The sequence below is a fragment of the Podarcis raffonei genome, chromosome 14 (genome assembly GCF_027172205.1).
Source record: "Podarcis raffonei isolate rPodRaf1 chromosome 14, rPodRaf1.pri, whole genome shotgun sequence".
Taxonomy (NCBI): domain Eukaryota; kingdom Metazoa; phylum Chordata; class Lepidosauria; order Squamata; family Lacertidae; genus Podarcis; species Podarcis raffonei.
This window is the reverse complement of record NC_070615.1, coordinates 53,580,134-53,599,737: the sequence shown is the minus strand read 5'-3', so window position 1 is coordinate 53,599,737 and position 19,604 is coordinate 53,580,134. Positions and strand designations below refer to the sequence as shown.

The following is a 19,604-nucleotide window of genomic DNA, read 5'->3' as shown; positions in this document are numbered from 1 at the left end:
CCACAGTGCCACCCGCGTCCCCTAGGAGAGGTTGTAGTTATTGCTAAATTTGTTCCCTGCATCACACCCTAAATTCCAAGGGTGCCAACTTGAATAAAATATGGGGGGCAGGTAAGCCCCACCCCACATACTTGATCACAAGAAGTGGCGCTGCCCATTGACCTGAGGGGGCCTGGACCCCTCAAATATTTTTTGATCAATCTTTTGGCAGTTATGCACAGTTTCTGGCCCGGATTTATAAATCTGGATCAGACTCTATAGGGGCCAAATGAACCCAAACCTGATTTGCCCTGCACTGCATCCACACCCAGATCATGATCATGATCCAGAAAATAGAGTTCTCTAGTCTGGAGGTGGTCAAGAATAAGAAACCAACACAGAGGAAACTAATAAGACACAAATTTATTCAAAGATCAAGATCAAAGGTCAGAGTGAATGATATCCCAGGACTACTCAAGCTCTAAGATATGGACACACACACACACACACACACACACACACACACACACACTATTTTCTTCCCCTTATTAGGCTTTCCTTATTGTTCAGGTCAGACCTCAGCACAATGATGTAGCATTTAGGGAAAAAGATGCAACCCAGTAACCCAGCACTGGAGGACAAGATGGAGAAGACCTCCACGGCTACCATGTATTTCCCTTTGGTGCTCAGGTAGGTTGGAACAAAGGTCAGCCAAACACTGCAGAAAACCAACATGCTAAACGTGATAAATTTGGCCTCGTTAAAACTGTCAGGTAACTTTCTGGCCAGGAAAGCCACAAGGAGACTCACAACGGCCAGAAAACCCATATAACCCAAAGCACAATAAAACATGGCAGCTGAACCCTCATTGCATTCCAGGATGATCTCACTCTTCAGTGACTGCATGTCTGTATCTGGGAATGGAGGGGAAGCACTCAGCCAAAGGGTGCAAATGCCAGCTTGAAGGAAAGAGCAGGAAAAGACCACGCAATTGGCCAGCCCCTTCCCCACCCATCTCCTCATTCTGGATCCTGGCTTGGTTGCCATGAATGCTAGAACCACGGTGATGGTTTTGGCCAGAATACTGGAAAGGGCCACCGAGAAGACGATGCTGAAAGTCATTTGTCGGAAGAGGCAGGTCCCTTTTCCAGGCTGACCAATGAAGAGCAAGGAGCAGAGGAAGCAGAGAAGGAGGGAGATGAGGAGGAGGTAGGTGAGGCTGCGGTTGTTGGCTTTGACGATGGGAGTGTCCTTGTGCTTCACAAAAGTCGCCAGCACGAAGGTGGTGATCAGGGAGAAAGCCAGAGCGGAGACAGCTAAGCTGAGCCCTAACTTTTCTTGGTAGGAGAGGTAGCTCAGGCCCCTTGGAATACACCCTGTTTGGTCCTGGTTTGGGTAGTTTTCTTCTGCGCACTCGACACAGGCATCCATATCTGGAGGGTGGAGGAACAATTAAAAATGTCAAGATGATGGCCTACATCTACCTGAAAGAATCGGTTATGGCAGGCAGTGAAAGTGGTCTGGTTTGCCAGAGCTTGAATCTGGATTCTAAATAACCTTTATTATACATAAATTTACATATAACTTAGACAACACATACAATACACACCACAACATAGACACACCATAGACACTAACTTCTGATTCCTCTCATTGTGCTATTTTACATTTTGTTAGTCTATACACATTTCATTGTTATTGTTTTCTTTCCCATTTATTATCAAGAAAAATTTACTATGTACTTTCTCTATAATTCAAGATTCATTCTAAGTCTGTCAGGAGATTAACATTGTCACAGTAGTTTTTAAGATATTCTTTAAATATTATCCAATCTTTATTAACTTTCTCTATTGAGTTTCCTCTTATTCTCCCTGTCATTTGGGCAAGTTGTAAATATTCTATCATTTTCTCTTGCCAATCCATTTTTGTGGGAATGTTATCACCTTTCCAGTTCCTTGTTATCCGATTTCCAGCAGCTGTGGTTGCATACATAAAAAGAGGTCTAAAATTTTTCTTAATCTCCATGGACATGAAACCTAACTGGAAGGTTCAGGTTTTTTTGAAATTGAGAATTTGAAAATCTTTTTGAGTTCATTATATATAACATCCCAAAATTCTCTTATCCTAAGACACTCCTACCATAAAGGTGCATAAAGGTACCTACCCCTTTTTTACACCTCCAACAAGCATTTGATCTATTCTTATACATCTCGGCCAATTGGGCTGGGGTTACGTACCATCTGTATAACATCTTCATCACATTTTCTCTAAGATTGTAACATGCATTGAACCTGATGTCCTCCTTCCACAGCCTTTCCCATTTGTTTGTATATATATATTGTGTCCAATATCTTGGGCCCCCCATACCATAACCAATTTCACCTCCTCCTCCAAGTCTGGACTAAGGCTTCTGAGCCCCTGTGTTCTGATTCAATACATGATATCCAATCACAGAACATTTCACGATTTGGGCTACTGCCATTAGCCCTTAAACTCTAAGTTATGATGCGTAGCTTGGGAGTTTAGACAGCCAATCACATTGAGAGTGGGAGTGGCCTAGCCCTTCAGAAATGTATAAAAGCAGTTGCTATGCCCCTGTTGGCCAGTTCTGTTAGTTCAATAAAGTTTCTTGCTGTTACCATTGTGTCTCGCTTCGTGGGAACCCAGCTACACTTCAAGGGCCTCCTACCCACCTGAATCTATTTGTGACCTGAGGTCTCTGAATACAGAGACTGACAAAGTTTCAGTAAAGAGCTTTTCTTTAGGTATGGAACTCCCTGAGAATGAATCCCGCTTTCACATTTTTAAAATATTCATCTCATTGATCACATTGCTGATGTGTGTGATTTAATGACACCTTAATAGTCTGTGTTTTAATGGAAAATATATTGTTATTTAATCCTATCTTTCTTCCAATTATTTCAATGCAGCATATATCACTCCCCTCATTAGATCTTCACAATATAAAGGTCTGGTGACTTCTGGTTCAGTGTATCTGAAGCAGTTTGCATGCACACAAAAGCTCATGTCAAGAACAAACTTAGTTGGTCTCAGAGGTGCTACTGGACATTTCCCGCCCCTCCTGTTTGGTAAGATAGTGACTGGCATAAGGTCAAAATGTCCTTGTTTGTTTGAAACATAATTTTAAAAATAAAGTTGCTTGTTTAGTTTTCTTTAACATATGTATTGCAGAATGCATTCAAGGGGACATATATTTTCCAAAGAAAGGAGGAGCGGGCATATTATGCTAAGTAAGTGTCTTGATATGTCTGTCCACATTGCCTCTTACCCTTCTGATTAGAGATTGTCCCTTCTGGACATGGAAAACAATCATAGCAGCAGAATTTCTCTCCCTCCTTCTTTTTCCTGCTGGAGCCGGGATAGCAGTTGTCGTTGCACACAGAAACTGGCAGCCCCTGCACAGAAACACGAACATGAGCTTAGTAGGAATATATGAACCCTCATGATGAAGAGAGTGTGCATGGGCCACCTGGGTCTGTGGACCCTAAATCAGCATTTCTCAAGCAGCAGCCATATAGCCCCCTGGAGGCCCCCAGGATATTCCAAAGGAGCCGCAGGTGGAAACAGCATAAATAGGGGTCTCTGACAAGAGAATAGGGGGCCAGGTTTCAGTCATGTGAATTATTTACTCTGCCTAACGTGGAGTGGATTACTGTCATCATGCCCAGAATATGGAAATATCAAGCAGAGATAAAGTAATTAAACAAGAAAAGAGATAATGCAGGATTTGACCAAAACAAATTCTGGAAAAAAGGAAGAAACTTTCAAAAGTGTTGAAACTTGTTTGCCTCTCTGTCATTCAGTCTCCATTCTCCAGATGTTTGCAGATTATACTACACCTCCCATCATCCTTGATCATTGGCTATCCTGCCTGATGGTGATGGGAGTCGTAGTCCAACAACATTAGGAGACCCAGCGTTGATTTTTATTTTGGGGGAGGGGTGGATCTACATTCATGCTTTATAACATTAAGAAAGGGTTAATGAAAGATTTTCAAAATGTAAGAGCCACATTACGTTTAGCTTAGAACGTTGACAATGCATTTTTAAAATGGGACACCAGAGGTTGCTGCAGAGCAACCAGTAACCAGGCAGTGAGGGGAACAGCTGTTTTGTAAGTAATGAATGCTTTTTAAGCAATTATGTTTTAGAACGATTTAGTTAAAATCATTCTAATGACATTAAAAAGGTCAGTGTACATCCAGCTCTGGTCTCACACTGCTACATCTCACCTGATTAAAGCTTTTATGCCACACAATCAGATCATCATGAATGGTTAACTCCCTGCCGAAAGGAGCTTGAGGGTTCAGTTTTCCAACTTTGGCTCTAACCACTGAACCATTGGAGTAAATCCTCCAGTTTGTAACATCGAAACCTACAACTAATTCTGCATTTTCATTGAAGTGTACAATATCTCCAGCGCTGTTGTTGAATACAATGCTCTGTAGAAATTGATGGACCTGGATTGAAGAAAAAAATAGTCTATGGCAGAAAATCTTAAATTAACTGGAGATTCAAACACCCATTGGACAGAGAATTTACGTTTTTCTCAGAGCCAAATTGATCTGCGGGAAGAATCAACTCGGTATGGATATCTAATCAGTATGGATATCTAATGAACTAACATTAAGAACTAAAAAAGTGGAAACACAACCTAGGGCACTCTTGGAGCATAATTCATTACTGTTGGAACTAAGAAGAGAAGAAAATTCACCTTCAGATGGAGACTAAATGAAGGCTTATTAGACAATAAAGATTACCTTGCAGAAAGCAGGGAAAAACCCTGAGAGATTATTTTGAACTAAATTTGAAGCAATGTATGGATATAAATCAAGAAATTGAATGGAAAATAAATTTGATAAAACAGACAAATTTTGAGTTTGCAAACAAACCAGGAAAATTGCTAGCATGGTAGTTTTTTAAAAAAATAGCAAGGAAGTTAGATGGGAAATGAAGATAAAATTGATCCATATTTAAAGCAGAATGACCTACAAAAGATTCCAAAAGAAAAGATAAATCTTTTAAATGCACCAGTAATGATGATGGAACTGCAACAAGCAAGAGGACAAGCTAAATTAGAGAAATTGCCATGACCAGATGGACTTTCAGCTAAATATTTCAAAAAATCTGCAAGATCAGTTGGCACAACCATTGAAAGATGTAATGAATAGGATAATGAATTTGAGTCAATTGCCAGATTCTTGCTTATATTACATTAATTCCGAAACAGGATTCAGATTTACTTTTAGTTAAAAATGCAGGCCGATCTCACTATTGAATAATGACTGCAAATTATTTGCCAATATTTTGGCAAACTGTTTGAAAACAGCGTTAAAAGAAGCAATCCACCAAGATCAAGCTGGCTTTCTACCTGGCCGCTAGATGAAAGATAATATAAGGAATATAATAGACATAAAAGAGTATCTGGAGGCCAGGAATGAAAAGCAAGCGGCTTTGATGTTTATTGATGCAGAGAAGGTCTTTGATAACGTTTCTTGGACTTTTATGAAAAAAGACAATAGAAATGTTGGAATTTGGAGAGCCATTCCTTAGAGGAATTGACACTATATATTCTGAGCAGAAAGCCATGCTGATTGTGAATAATGTAGTAACTGAAAAATGTGGAATTACAAAGGGAACAAGACAGATTTGTCCCATGTCACCATTACTGCTTATACTAGTCTAAAATATCCTGGCGATAAATATAAGAGCAGATGAAGGAATAAAAGGAATTACGGTGGGGAGTGTCAGGGAACTGCCATCGGAGCCTAGAGTGGAGGTAAGGCTCCCCAACGATGCAGGAGAAGGGACCAGCAGGGAGAGAGAGAACACTTCCTTTGAGGAAGGAAATAGGAGTGACCCCAGGAAGCAAGGGGGGACTGCGGAGAGAGGGCTCCAAGACTCTTCCACAGAGACCAGCGGGGAGAGCCCAGGACCTCCGTTGGGCACGCCCACTCTGCGCAGGAGACTTCCACGCAGGGAGGCTAGGCGGAGACTTGGTGTCAAAGAGCTTCTATGTTGGAAGAAGTTCAGGAAACGCCCACTGATGGATTCTGCCAGCGACTGACACAGCCATGGAGAAAGGGCTGTCCAGCCAGGGAAAGGTTCAGCCAGGCAACGTTGCCTAGAGCGGCAGCACCCTTTACGCACAAGCAACCCCCAATTCCCTTTACAGGCAGTAAAGCATATAAACTGAAAGCTTTTTCAGACAACCTTGTGATAACAGTTGAAGAACCCCTGGTCAGCATACCAAGGCTGTTAGATAAGATTCAGGAATTTGGGCAAGTAGCCGGTATTAAGCTATATAAAACAAAAACTAAAACGTTGGTGAAAAATATTACAGAACAATCTAAAGAATCATTACAACAGATCACAGAATGATTGATAGAAAAGAAGGTTAAATATTTAGGGGTATGGTTAATAGCAAAAAACTTAAACATATTCGAAGATAATTATGAATTCAATTTGTCTGTCTGTCCCTCTATCTATGTATCTATCTCTCTATCATATCTATATCTATCTACCTTCTTTCTATCATCTTCTATATCTATATCTATATCTATCTATCTATCATCTATCTATCTATCATCTATCTATCTATCTATCTATCTATCTATCTATCATCTATCATCTATCATCTATATCTATATCTATCTATCTATCTATCATCATCTATCTATCATCTATCATCTATCTATCTATCGTCTATCTAGTACAAAAAAGCAAAGGAAATAGAAAAACTGCAACAGTTGGTAATGATAAGCAGCCTAGCTGACCCCAGAGCCCACATCATTATTCCTTAAAATCTTATTCCCTTTGTTTCTGTTTTGTCCTCTAGATAGATGGCAAGAGAGTTTCCCCTGCAATGCAAGAATCTCAGCTCAAGCATCCATGACAGCTCTTCATGTTGGAAAGTTCTTCCTGACAAGTATAATACAGTGATTAAGGATAAGAATAAAAACAACAACATGGGAGGGTTGGGAAGTAAATATATATATATAAGAGTATGTGAAGTAAATTGATTTAACGTTCTTGAAAAACCTAAGAAATGCTACTACTACTAATAATAATAATGAAAGTTCTTCCTGATGTTCATTCAGAATCTCCTTTCTTGTAACTTGAATTCCTTGCTTTGGGTCCTACCCTCTAGAGCAGGGGAAAGCAAGGTTGTGTCAAGAGTCCCAGTTTCCCACTTGATAACACAGCAAGCGTGGTTAATTAAAAGGTAAGATTTATTGCAAAAACAGAGTTCTCCAGACGTCTCTAACATGCCGCCAGCCTAATCAATCATGATGACCCTTCTGACTGCCTCCTGCGAGACCAGAAGCAGCTGAACTTTCACTTATGACATCTTGTTTTGGTTCCTGTCTTGTAGCCCTCCCATTCGCCAAGACTGTGGAGAGATAGGGTCAGCTCCCACCTCTTTTCCACTCTCTGAGAGGCTGTCTTTTAATTCTTTACCACTTGCTAAACTGCTTCCTTCTTTTTGTACTTCCCAAGAGCATTGGCAGGGTTCCGGCTCGCAACCCTCTCTGTTCCTGGCTGTTTCCTTTAGCTGGTTGCTAACTTTCCCTGGGGGCTGGCTCATTCATATTCCATGGGACAGCCTATGGATACTTGAAGATAGTTATCTCATTCCCTCTCAGTCTCTCCCATCTCTCCTAAGTGTTCTTCATATGGCTTGGTATACCTCCTCTGCAGGCATTGCACCATCTGCTGGCAGGAATTTCAAAAAGCCAAATCTGTAGCTCAGCTCTCTTCCCTCCATTCCTCCTCTCCACCACTGCACCTCTCTCCTCTCCTCCTTTCTTACAAAAATATGCTTTCTTGTAACTTGACCCCTTTGGTTTGGATCCTACCCTCCAGAGCAGGAGAACACAAGCTTGCTCCATCTTCCAGTGTGGAGCCTGTGTGGTGTGGTGGGAGCCAGTGTGGTGTAGTGGTTAAGAGCAATAGATTTGTAATCTGGGGAACCCGGTTCGCGTCTCCACTCCTCCACATGCAGCTGCTGGGTGACCTTGGGCTAGTCACACTTCTCTGAAGTCTCTCAGCCCCACTCACCTCACAGAGTGTTTGTTGTGGGGGAGGAAGGGAAAGGAGAATGTTAGCCGCTTTGAGACTCCTTCGGCTAGTGATAAAGTGGGATATCAAATCCAAACTACTACTACTACTACTACTACTACTACTACTACTCTTCTTCTTCTTCTTCTTCTTCTTCTTCTTCTTCTTCTTCTTCTTCTTCTTCTTCTTCTTCTTCTTCTTCCATTAGACAGCTCTTAAGATACCTGAAAATGGCTATTACATCTCCTCTCAGTCTTCTCTTATCCTGACTGTAGGGAGGCAGCCATGGGGTGGGAACATGGTTACCTAAAAAAATTATCTGGTTTAATTACCTGCCATGGTTCCACATTCTGAAATGCCGATTTTCGTCCTACTTCCAATCTTCTATGCATGGATTTGAATTTGAATATAGCATTCAGAGCATGTGCCACAGCATAGATAGCATTGTAGACATTGTAGCTGTGGCCAGTCATTTTCATTTCAAACAAACCTCCGGGAAGACTCTCCAGATTCTCTTCCCCAGTGCAGGTTTTATTCTCCTCTCCTTCCCACTCCTTGGACGTTGTTAGCAAACAGTCAAAAGCCTGTTCCCAGAAGTCTTGAATAAAGCCATCTCTTTTGAACCATGAAGGTCTTACCATCTGAAGGAACTTTTGGAAACCCTCAGGCTGATTTGAGTGAACTGTGAAAGATATAGACCCATGGAAGGTTTGTAAATCCCAAATCTTTTGAATAGAGTGTGATGCAAAATCCCAGTGAGATGTAACAATCCAGACTTTTCCAAGAGGTGGCAGTTCCATGAATGGTGCTACAAAGAACAACATTCTCAAAACCTGAAAGGATGGCGGTTCTCCATATACAAAAAATACATTGGCTTTCTCCCTGAAGACAGTTACATAGTGTTCTATGCGTTGTGAAACATATTTTATCATCTCATCCACATAATTCCATTTTGGTATTCTCATGATGAAGGCATAACAGATGCCATTTTCATCAAGCATTGGGACCATTGTCAGCAAAAACCTGTCCCCTTTGTCATCATCCACAGCCAATAGTCCAATCCATGTCCATCCAAAATGTTTGAGTAACTGTACAACCCCGATGTGCTGTTGGGCTTCATTTGGGACCATCTGGTACAAAAAGGGGAATAAAGTGTTGGCATGTTGTATTGGCAAAAATGATCCATAAGTGAGCTGAAATAAAATGCACAAGTATTCTTCACATGGTCTTCTCTGTTTTGCCACCAAACCATTTAGCCACTGCCATGTCACCCCCAGAAATTTATATACAATAGAACAAATGTTCCAGAGCATGACCAGACCCAACTCTGGCAGTCAGAGCAGAAACAGGGAATTGGTGAGCTGAGCCAGAGGGTTGGAAAGGAAAGATCTCAGTACAGAGCTGTTCACTAAAGTAGTGACCAGAGCAGACAGAGAAGATTACATCTACAATAAGAGCAAAGTCCCCATCCACCATCTCCTGAAACACTTTTTTTGTCATGCTCCGGGGTAGACTCTTCCCTGCCTTCCTCGCTTGATACTGCCTTCTGGTAGCAAGGGGATTTGGTTCCCCACAGATTTGGCTACAGTAGGAATAGGGCTCACTGCTATGTCTCTGCTCATTTAGTGCCCACGGTTTTCATTATGCTGGTTTGCTTCATGTAGATACTACAGTTTGGCCCTTAGTGGGTACGATGGCCATGGATGTTGTTGAGCTATATGTCACCTATCATAGCTACAGGGGTGGTATGAGCTTTAAAATGGAAAGTTACTTTTCTCATTTCCTGGAAAGAATGGTTTGATGAAGTTTTGGGATTTGATAAGAATGGTAAAAAAAGAGAACATTTTATTTTATCTCAAAAGTGGCAATTAATATAGAAATAGATGCTGGGAAAACTGGAGGTCCTTTATACAATATTGCCATGGAAAGAATTATCTCGTGCAAAACCAACTTCAAGTACATTTTTGATTTTTTCTGAATAAATATTATACTTACATTTACTTATGTAACATAGTGATACAAAGTTATTTTGAGTGTAGTTTTGTTGATTATTGATAATAATTCTTAAATAAATAAGATTTTTTTTAAAAAAAGAAGTATTAAAATTTCTTCTCTAACTTTGTTTTTTAATGCCAGTGCAAGGAACAGAATAATAATAAAAAACCCATCACTTAAATATGCTAGAAAGGGCACAGATAGTTCCAATATACAACAATCATCTTGGATAGGATGGGAACTGCAAACACGGTGAGAGTGAGCTGAGCAGAGCTATGAGGTTCACGTCAAAGATTGAAAAACCTGAAGAGAACTCTGGAGTGAGGATGGGAGACTACCTAAGACTTTCTTTGAAATGACAGATAATATGGACTTGATTGATATTTGGAGAACAAGAAACCCTCTGGAGAGAGAGGGAACTTTTCTCTCTGAAGCAAAAATGACTTGGACTAGAATCAACCAAATCTGGGTAACTAGTGGGATGGCACCCAAGATAAAAAAAGTGGAAATCTGCCCAAAGACTTGCTCCGACCATAACGCTGTAAAGATGGAAATGAACATAACAACAGCTGGCTCCTTTAGATGGAGGATGAATGACTCCCTATTTAGAGATGAAGAGGTGTACAGAAAGGCCCAGAAAACTATCAAGGACTACTTTGAAATAAATTTGAAAACAGAGGTGGAGAAAAGAACAATTTGGGACACAAGTAAAGCCGTTATGAGAGGATTCTTGATACAGCAGAACACTTTAAAAAAGAAGAGACAGAATGAAAAGAAAGACAAGATTTTGGAAAGAATAAAAGAAGGTGAAAAGAAATTGAGATCAAAGCCAAAGTCTCATGAAATTTTAAGAGAAATAAAGTTTTATCAGAGACAATATATGGAACTGATGAACCAGGAGATAGAATGGAAAATAAAGCAAATGAGACAAAAGACATTTGAATCGGCAGATAAATTTGGGAAACTTCTGGCATGGCAACTGAAGAAGAGACAAAAGCTGAATATGGTTACAAGCTTAGAGGTTGAAGGAAAGAACATTTTTAGGCCAAATGAGATTAGAAACTGCTTTCAGAGTTATTTCAGAAAACTTTATGCACAAGGGCCGGTGGATGAAAAAGAGATGGAAGAATTTCTTTAAAAATATGGATTACAAAAAATATCTGAACAAAGTAAAGTGATTTTAAACCAGAAAATAACTGAGCAAGAAATAGAGGGAGCCATTCAAAACATGAAACTGGGAAAATCTCCAGGACCAGATGGCTTGACTTCCAGATACTACAAGGCTTTGAAAGACTGGCTGATTCAACCATTTAAGGAAGTCTGCAATGAAATTTTAGAGGGGAAGAAGGCACCTGAATCGTGGAAAGAAGCATATATTACACTTATACCAAAATCTGAGACTGAAAAGAACCAGATTAAGAACTACCGCCCTATATCATTGCTTAATGTGGATTACAAAATTTTTGCAGACATTTTGGCAAAAAGACTGAAGAGGGTGTTGATGGGTGAGATTCATAAAGATCAGGCTGGCTTTCTCCCAGGAAGACATTTATCTGATAATGTGAGAAACATAATAGACATTATGGAGTTACTCGAAAACAATATTAATACTAAGGCAGTATTAATATTTGTGGACGCTGAGAAAGCCTTTGACAATATCTCTTGGAGCTTTATGAAAAAGAATCTCAAAGGAATGGGGGTAGGCCAAGGTTTTGAGAATGGTATAGGTGCAGTCTATTCTGAACAAAAAGCAAAACTAATTGTAAATAACGTGGTTACTGAAGAAATTGCTATTGAAAAAGGGACACGACAGGGGTGCCCAATATCCCCATTACTTTTCATAACTGTTCTGGAGGTGCTATTAAATATCATTAGAGGGGACCAGCTGGTAAAAGGGATTCAGGTCGGAGCTAAACAATATAAGTTGAAAGCGTTCGCAGATGATTTAGTTTTAACTTTGCAAGAGCCAGACACTAGTACTAAAAGAGTTTTGGAGATAATTCAAGTTTTTGGTCGAGTAGCAGGTTTCAAGCTAAATAAACAAAAAACAAAGGTATTGGGAAAGAATTTAACAGTGGAGGAAAGAGAAAAGTTTCAGAGTGAAACTGGATTAATGGTAGCAAATAAAGTGAAATATCTAGGGGTTAATTTAACAACTAAGAATGTGAACTTATTTAAAGACAACTATGAGAAATGTTGGACAGAAATTAAGAAAGATTTGGAAATATGGTCAAACCTGAGACTTTCCTTGTTAGGCCGAATTGCTGTTATTAAGATGAATGTTTTGCCAAGAATGTTGTTTTTGTTTCAAACATTGCAGATTGTGGACAGAATGGACTGTTTCAAGAAGTGGCAGAAAGATATATCGAGATTTGTCTGGCAGGGCAAAAAGCCCAGAATAAAATTTATGATATTAACTGATGCAAAAGAAAGAGGGGGGTTTGCCCTGCCGGACTTAAAACTGTACTATGAAGCAGCAGCTTTTTGCTGGCTGAAAGACTGGCTACTTCTTGAGAACACAGACATTTTGGACTTAGAAGGGTTCAATAATAGGTTTGGTTGGCACGCATATATATGGTATGACAAGGTAAAAACTCACAAAGGTTTCAAAAACCATATTGTTAGAAAAGCATTATACAATGTTTGGATTCGTTATAAAGATCTGTTGGAAAATAAAACCCCTAGGTGGTTGTCACCAATGGAGGCTAAGGAAGTCAAAAAACTTAATATGGAATCTAAATGGCCAAAATATTGGGAAATTATAGAACAAGAAGGTGGAAATGTGAAATTACAGAGCTATGAGAAACTGAAGTCTAAAGTAAGATATTGGCTTCATTACTATCAGATAAATGAAGTATTCAAACAGGACAGGAAAATTGGCTTCCAGGTGGAAAAGTCAAAGTTAGAAACAGAATTGTTAGAACCCAATACTAAGAATCTGTCAAGAATGTACAACTTGCTGTTGAAATGGAATACACAGGATGAAACGGTTAAATCAGCTATGATTAAATGGGCACAGGACATTGGACATGATATTATGTTTGCTGACTGGGAACAGTTATGGACCACCGGAATGAAGTTTACGGCATGTAATGCCCTAAGAGAGAATATTATGAAAATGATTTATAGGTGGTACATGACCCCAGTCAAGCTTGCAAAAATCTACCATGTGCCCAATAATAAATGCTGGAAATGTAATGAAACTGAAGGTACTTTCTATCACCTTTGGTAGACGTGCCCAAGGATTAAGGCCTTCTGGGAAACGATATATAATGAAATTAAGAAGGTGCTTAAGTGTACCTTTCACAAAAAACCAGAGGCTTTTCTCCTGGGCATAGTAGGCCAATTGGTGTCAAAGAAAGATAGGACGTTCTTTATGTATGCTACAACAGCAGCAAGAGTTCTACTAGCAAAGTATTGGAAGATACAAGAACTACCCACGCTGGAAGAGTGGCAGACGAAGGTGATTGAATATATGGGACTAGCAGAGATGACGAGCAGAATCCGTGACCAAGGGAAAGAGACGGTGGAGGAAGACTGGAAGAAATTTAAACTTTATCTTAAAAATTCTTGTAAGATTATTGAGTGTTAAAATGTCATGGGTAAAGCATAGCAGATTTGCAGCGATAAATGATTGGACAAGAGGAAAGAAAAGGGTTAAAGAAAGGAATTAATAAGTAATTCAGACCAGGGGTTGCTGAAAAAAGTTTAAAACAGGGATGCAGAAAAGGGAGGCATGGGGAAGTCATTGAAACTGGGTATATGAAAAAAGATTATGAAATTATACATGTTTATATGTTTGTTTGTCAGTGTTTGTTGTTTGTATTGTCTTATATTATATGTTGAAAAACCAATAAAAAATTTTATTTAAAAAAAAAGAGAGAACTCTGGAGTGAGAAGTTTATCGAAAGATCAGTATTGAAGACTGTTCCCAAGCTCTTGCCCGTGAGGCATGAGATCGGCTTCTGCAAAAAAGTTTGAAACTTCCTCAAACTTCCCTCTTCTGATTGATTTTAAGAAATTTTCCATCTCTAGCTGCCACTATCCAACTTTAGGTCCATGAGACAAAGGGGGAAATTGGGGAATAAGACAAGGCTTTAAAATTGGGAAGGAGGCAATTAGTGGGCCAAGTGGGTCATTGATTTGAACAGGGACTTGAGGTGGCCTTAGGACCATTGCTGATTCCTCCAGATATTTGGTTGTCCTGGGTTTCTCTGCAGAGCCCCACATCTTTCCCTCAGAAGAGTTCTCCCCAGCCTCTGTGTCCCACAGCATCCTGAGAGTTCCCAGCTCTGGAGTGACAAAGCCCTGAGCCACTTCACTGCAAATTTATCTCAAGTCTGATTTACCTTCATGATCAGCACCATTTCCAATGAGCTGTGAATAAACCTGATAGGATTATCACTTGGACTGCATTTAACCAGTTGGCTATCCAAAATATCACAGGCCATGTTTTTGAAATCATGATATTGTGCCACAACTCTGAACTATCTGTACTTGCTTGCACACAGCTTACCTGTGGAGTCTTGTAGATGGCTGAAATGACGGCCACGTTGGCAGAGATTTCAGAGATGCATCCTCCAATCAGAGCTATCAGGTTCTTGTGGTTGTGACACTTGAAGTTGGGGACAAAGCGACGCTGTGCAGAAAAGAGGCTGAGGGTGGCCTTGTAGGTCGTCTTTGCAGTGTAGTAGCTATTGAGGGTGTGAAATCCCAGAGAGAGATTCGATAAAATGTTGGGATTTTCATTGATCTCTTTGACAGCAAATGCTAAGGCCAGGATGTGCTGGTAGTTCTTTGGCACTGAACTGTAATAAAAGTAGTAGATGACACAAATACCGAGAGAAGCAAGAAAAATATGTGTGTCCTCTTCATCTCTCAGCTCATCTTTCAGTTATTACAATCAAACAATAAATAAGATGAAATTGCATCAAGTAAGTAAGAAGGGATTATTTATTATCTGGATATAGCAAGGTAACTGAAGAGCGTCTCCCACTTAGTGATGAAATCAGAGAAGACAGCAAGTGAGAGGTACAACTGGAAGTCTATATATTTGCAAACAATGTAATACAATATGTCTTATGACCAATTTAAAAATTATACGCACACACACCCCATAATATATTACCTCTACCTATTTAAATGCACCAGAAGAGGCATCCAGAGAATATTTCCAAATGCTCCTCTCATACACATACTATCATCAGATTTGATTTTGGGTCCAATGTATTTGGAGTAGGCTGAAGGAAGGGCAGGAAGAAATCAAGAGGAAGGATGGAATAGGGTGGTATACCTAGACCAAAATAATATGAAATGAAAATTTAAAAGATCAGATGACTGAAAGACAATGGGATGGGATACAGATGAAGGCCAAGGATGGTAGGGAACAAAGAGTAAGAAGAAGTAGTGTGGAGAAAAACAAATACATGCAAATTCCTCCACCTAGAGTCACAAATAGCCCAGTGGAAGCACTGAAGATCCTTACACTTCAATGGCACTTGTGTGAGAAAACTCACTAATGCTTTGTGTTAACAGTATAATGTGGAAGGCTAAATAGATATGAACAAGCTTCTGAAATGACACTTTTCTCACTCCAAAAATGAACCTTTTCCTTAAAGACATATTCCCAGTAATTATATTCTGAACATACTTTGCAACAAGTGTGTGTGTGTGTTTATGAGAGAGAGAGAGAATGAGAGAGAGAGAGAGAGAGAGAGAGAGAGAGAGAGAGAGAGAGAGAGAGAGACTTACATTGGCTCATCAATCACAATCTGTGTCGGCTGTTCCATGAAAGAGAGGAGATTGTAGAGCAAGAAGACCTGAGAAACAATTTCACTGATGACCAGGTCTCCCGGCAGGTAAAACTCATGAGGAATAGGGAGAGGATCGTCACGTATGCTGCAATTCATGGAATATGCCTGGCAAACACTATGACACAGCAGCACAAGCAGCAATATCACAACCAGCAGGATTCTTCTGTGGAAAGGGTCTTCCCACGAAAAGCAGCTTCCCATGTTTCCCTCTGCAGAATTGCATGTGGCTTTGATCAGGATTGATTTCAGCAGGAGCTAGCTTTCATGAAAATAATGTGGATCAAATCATTTTTCTGTTGACTTTATTCTTTAGGGGTGAGTGGTAATTACTTTTAAAAGGGGAAATACCTCATATACAGGGAAAGTTATCAATGCCCTGATGTAAAAGCAGGCAGAAAGGGTCAAACTTTGCAAATCAGTTTGTGCAAAGGAACAGAAATAATGCCAAAACAGGATTTCAAATAAAATCTGGGAAGTGGAAGATACAGCAGCCAAAGAGAAATACATCAAGATATGAAGTGGGAATAATGATTATTGAATTATACAGAATCTCGCCTATCTCTTGTTCTAAAATAATATGAGGCTTTTGTAACTTCTTTCAGAAACTGATGTTAGATGTGCTAAAGATCCCTGGAAGCACTTTTTGTTGTCAATCGGATGGAAACCAGCAATTCTGGTAATGATAGGGGTGACTATTCCCCAGGGTGCCCCTTGTTTTTGAAGTTGCATTTTTATTGAACCTGTGAGGACTCCACCCACTTCGCCTCCCTGGAGTCCTACAACTCATATTTTCTCTTTTGAAGAATAGTTAGGAATATGTGACACTTAGCTCAGTAGGTCCAAGCTGCCTCTCCTCAAGTTAGAGTAAATTTAACTACACATCCCTGATATTAGGCATTGCCCAACAAGTCTTCATTTTTGCTATAATGTGAAAGCCCAGATTTTAAGGTAGAATCACAGTCTGGGGAAATTTGAGGTTCTATTCAATGGGGAAATTTGAGGCCCAGTTTCATCATGATGATGGGACCATCTCCTTTAACAAATCTGTTCTAATATTTTTTACCTATAATTTCTTATGGTCAAAAGAATTCATTTATGCAGTATTAGTAATATGAATGATGAAATAAAAACGGGGGTCAAAAAGTCTGGGGCCCAAGCATCTTAGAATCTATATTTTGACCATATGTAGGTGTTTGTAAGGAGGTTTATCAGCTGGATTTTTAAACCCATTAAAAAATATCTTCAGGACCTACAAAACTCAATATAGTGACAAGTGATGGCTCTCTTAGTTTTTCAGTCTAGATTCTTTCTCAACTTTGCTAGTCCAAATCCCCTGGGAGGTCATATGAGAGCCTGCATATGCTGAGGAAACAAGAAAACTCTTTCTCTGAAGGGCATTTCCCAAAATCACTTTAATTCCTATTTATTCTATTTATTATTGTTTTAACTCATTGCACCATTACCTTAGCACAATTTCCCCTTAAATTCGTGTATAGAGAGAACCTATGTGATTCCTATATCCTAACTTTTCTCATGCCACTATGGGCACACACTTTCCCAGGTTCCCCCCTCCCCATTTGATCATTATTTCCTTCCTCGGTTCCAGTTTAGGACTGTGTTTCAGGGATGATGTGTTTCCTAGTATTTTAAAAGGAAACTATAAGACGAGAAGTAATATAGAATCAGACCCTTTTGCCAACTCTCCGCTGACAATCTCGTTACTTCATTCTATACAGAGGGGTCCAGACTATATTTCCAAATGCATCTAGCCAACACATTCTCTCATCATATTTGATTGCTGGTTCATCTCCAGTGTACTTAAAGCAATAAAATATTTGACAGCGGGAGGGAATAACTAGCTTTAATATCACCCAGATTTAGTTATGCTTCCTCACTCCTGTCTTCATTGAAGGAGCTTGCTGGAGCAAAATCCTCCATGTAGATATTCTGTGCAAGGCTGGTGGAAGTGCTCTTGTGAGACTCGGCCACATTGAGATTTGTTGTGTGGCAGAGACTATCATCAGGCAATGGGTAGCAAAGCAAAAAGGCTTTATTCTTATGCAAGAATGGTGGCCTATCCATCTCATGGCGCAGACAAGAGACTACGGGGGCTGCAGGTTACACATATGGTTTTATACTGTCACATATACAGCTTGATGACCTGTTTGCTCCCAGCTTGACTCACCTTTATGTAGGAGCTAACCATAACCTTCGATAAGCCGCCTTCATTATGCATTTGGGGGGGATTTCCACTGCCCCTTTGTTCCCTCTATTATTTCTGGTTTTGCTCATTTCTCTTGAGCAGAGTGCCTCAGTTTCCCAGCACAAACACCAACCTAATTCCAATACAGTGCACAACTTCCATACATTTCAAGAACACTTTTGAGAGAAAACTATGAATGCTTTGTGCCCCCAATATGCTGTAGGTGCCACTTTTCTCACTCCAGAAATGAACAAACCCAATTGTTCCTTAAATATAAGTTCTCAGCAACTATACTTGGAACTTATTAAATAAGCAGCATGAGTGAGAGGGAGAGATGGTGTCTTACATCGGCTCATTAATCACAATCTGTGTCGGCTGTTTCAGGAAAGAGAGGAGATTATGGAGGAAGAAGACCTGAGAAACAATCTCTCCAATGACCAGGTCTCCAGGATGGTAAAATTCATGAGGGATCGGGAGGGGATCATCTTGTATGCTACAGTTAATGGAATGTTTCTGGCCCACAACATGACACAGCAAGACAAGCAGAAGCATTGCAACCAGCATGATTCTGTTGGAAGAACAGAGCCATGAAATGCAGCCTCCCATCTTTGCCTCTGCAGCATCACATACCACTTTCATCAGGATTGACCTCAACAACATCTAAAATAATTCTTTTTGTTTTAAAAATCCTCATACAGAGCAACAGTTATCACAGCACTGGTGTATAAAGAGGGGGAAATGGTGCAACCTTGCAAATCAGTTTGTCCAAAAGAAAGTGGGGTCAGTTAGGATGAAGCAGTTTGCTTGGATATGTGTGTTAATTAAGAGCCACAGAATGAGGTCCAATTTTCCAGTGGCCAAAGACAAATGCTCAAAGAAACAGAGGGGAAATGATCATAACAGGAATGATACAGAGTCCTGCCTAGACCCAAATCTAGTTCTAAATAATGTGAGATCTTTATAACTTGAGATGGTGATTGTTGATGTAGCTGAAGAGCTCTGGAAGCACTTTGTGTTTTTCAGGATGGAAACTAGCAATTCTGCTAATGATGGGGAGGATTATCTGTTCCCCAGGGTGTTCCTTCCTTTGGAAGTTGCATCATGCATGATGAACCTGTGAGGAGTCTTCCTCCCAACTTGGAATCCTATGAATCTTATTATTTCTTTTGAAGAGTAATTAGCAGGAGGAGGCACTTAGCTCAGAAGGTCCAAACTTCACCTGCCCAGAACTAGAGGAAATTCATCTACACATCCCTGATATTGGCCATAACCCAGCAAGCCTTCATTTCCCCCCAAAATGTGAAGGCCTAGAGCTAAAGGTACAAACACAGCCTAGGGAAATTCAAGGTTCAGATGCATTGTGATTATGGGTTCATCTCTTTGAATTGTTTGCCCCATTCATTGTTATTTGTGTATTGTGTTATTATCAAAAGTAATAATAATAAGAAGAAGAATAAGAATAAGAATAAAAAATTTTATTTACCGTATTTTTCGCTCTATAAGACGCACCAGACCACAAGACGCACCTAGTTT

General features: G+C 39.9%; 1 protein-coding gene across 1 annotated transcript; it reads right to left on the bottom strand.

Moving 5' to 3' along the window:
- Positions 1–452: 452 nt before the first annotated feature.
- Positions 453–18,635, bottom strand: LOC128401980 (vomeronasal type-2 receptor 26-like). Its single transcript, XM_053365662.1, has 7 exons — positions 18,418–18,635; positions 15,807–15,953; positions 14,572–14,863; positions 8,930–9,190; positions 4,232–4,459; positions 3,269–3,395; positions 453–1,412 (listed from the first exon to the last, which is right to left on the bottom strand). Exons 1-7 carry the CDS (start codon positions 18,633–18,635, stop codon positions 511–513), a joined length of 2,175 nt encoding a protein of 724 aa, XP_053221637.1. The 3' UTR covers positions 453–510.
- Between the last annotated feature and the right edge of the window lie 969 nt (positions 18,636–19,604).

Coding starts and splice junctions, on each gene's coding strand:
- LOC128401980 (XM_053365662.1), bottom strand. CDS start 18,635: ATGCTGGTTGCAATGCTTCTGCTTGTCTTGCTGTGTCATGTTGTGGGC. Junction 14,864..15,806: donor ATTGTGATTGATGAGCCAAT/GTAAGTCTCTCT, acceptor CTTTTATTACAG/TTCAGTGCCAAAGAACTACC. Junction 9,191..14,571: donor CCATCTACAAGACTCCACAG/GTAAGCTGTGTG, acceptor TTTTTGTACCAG/ATGGTCCCAAATGAAGCCCA.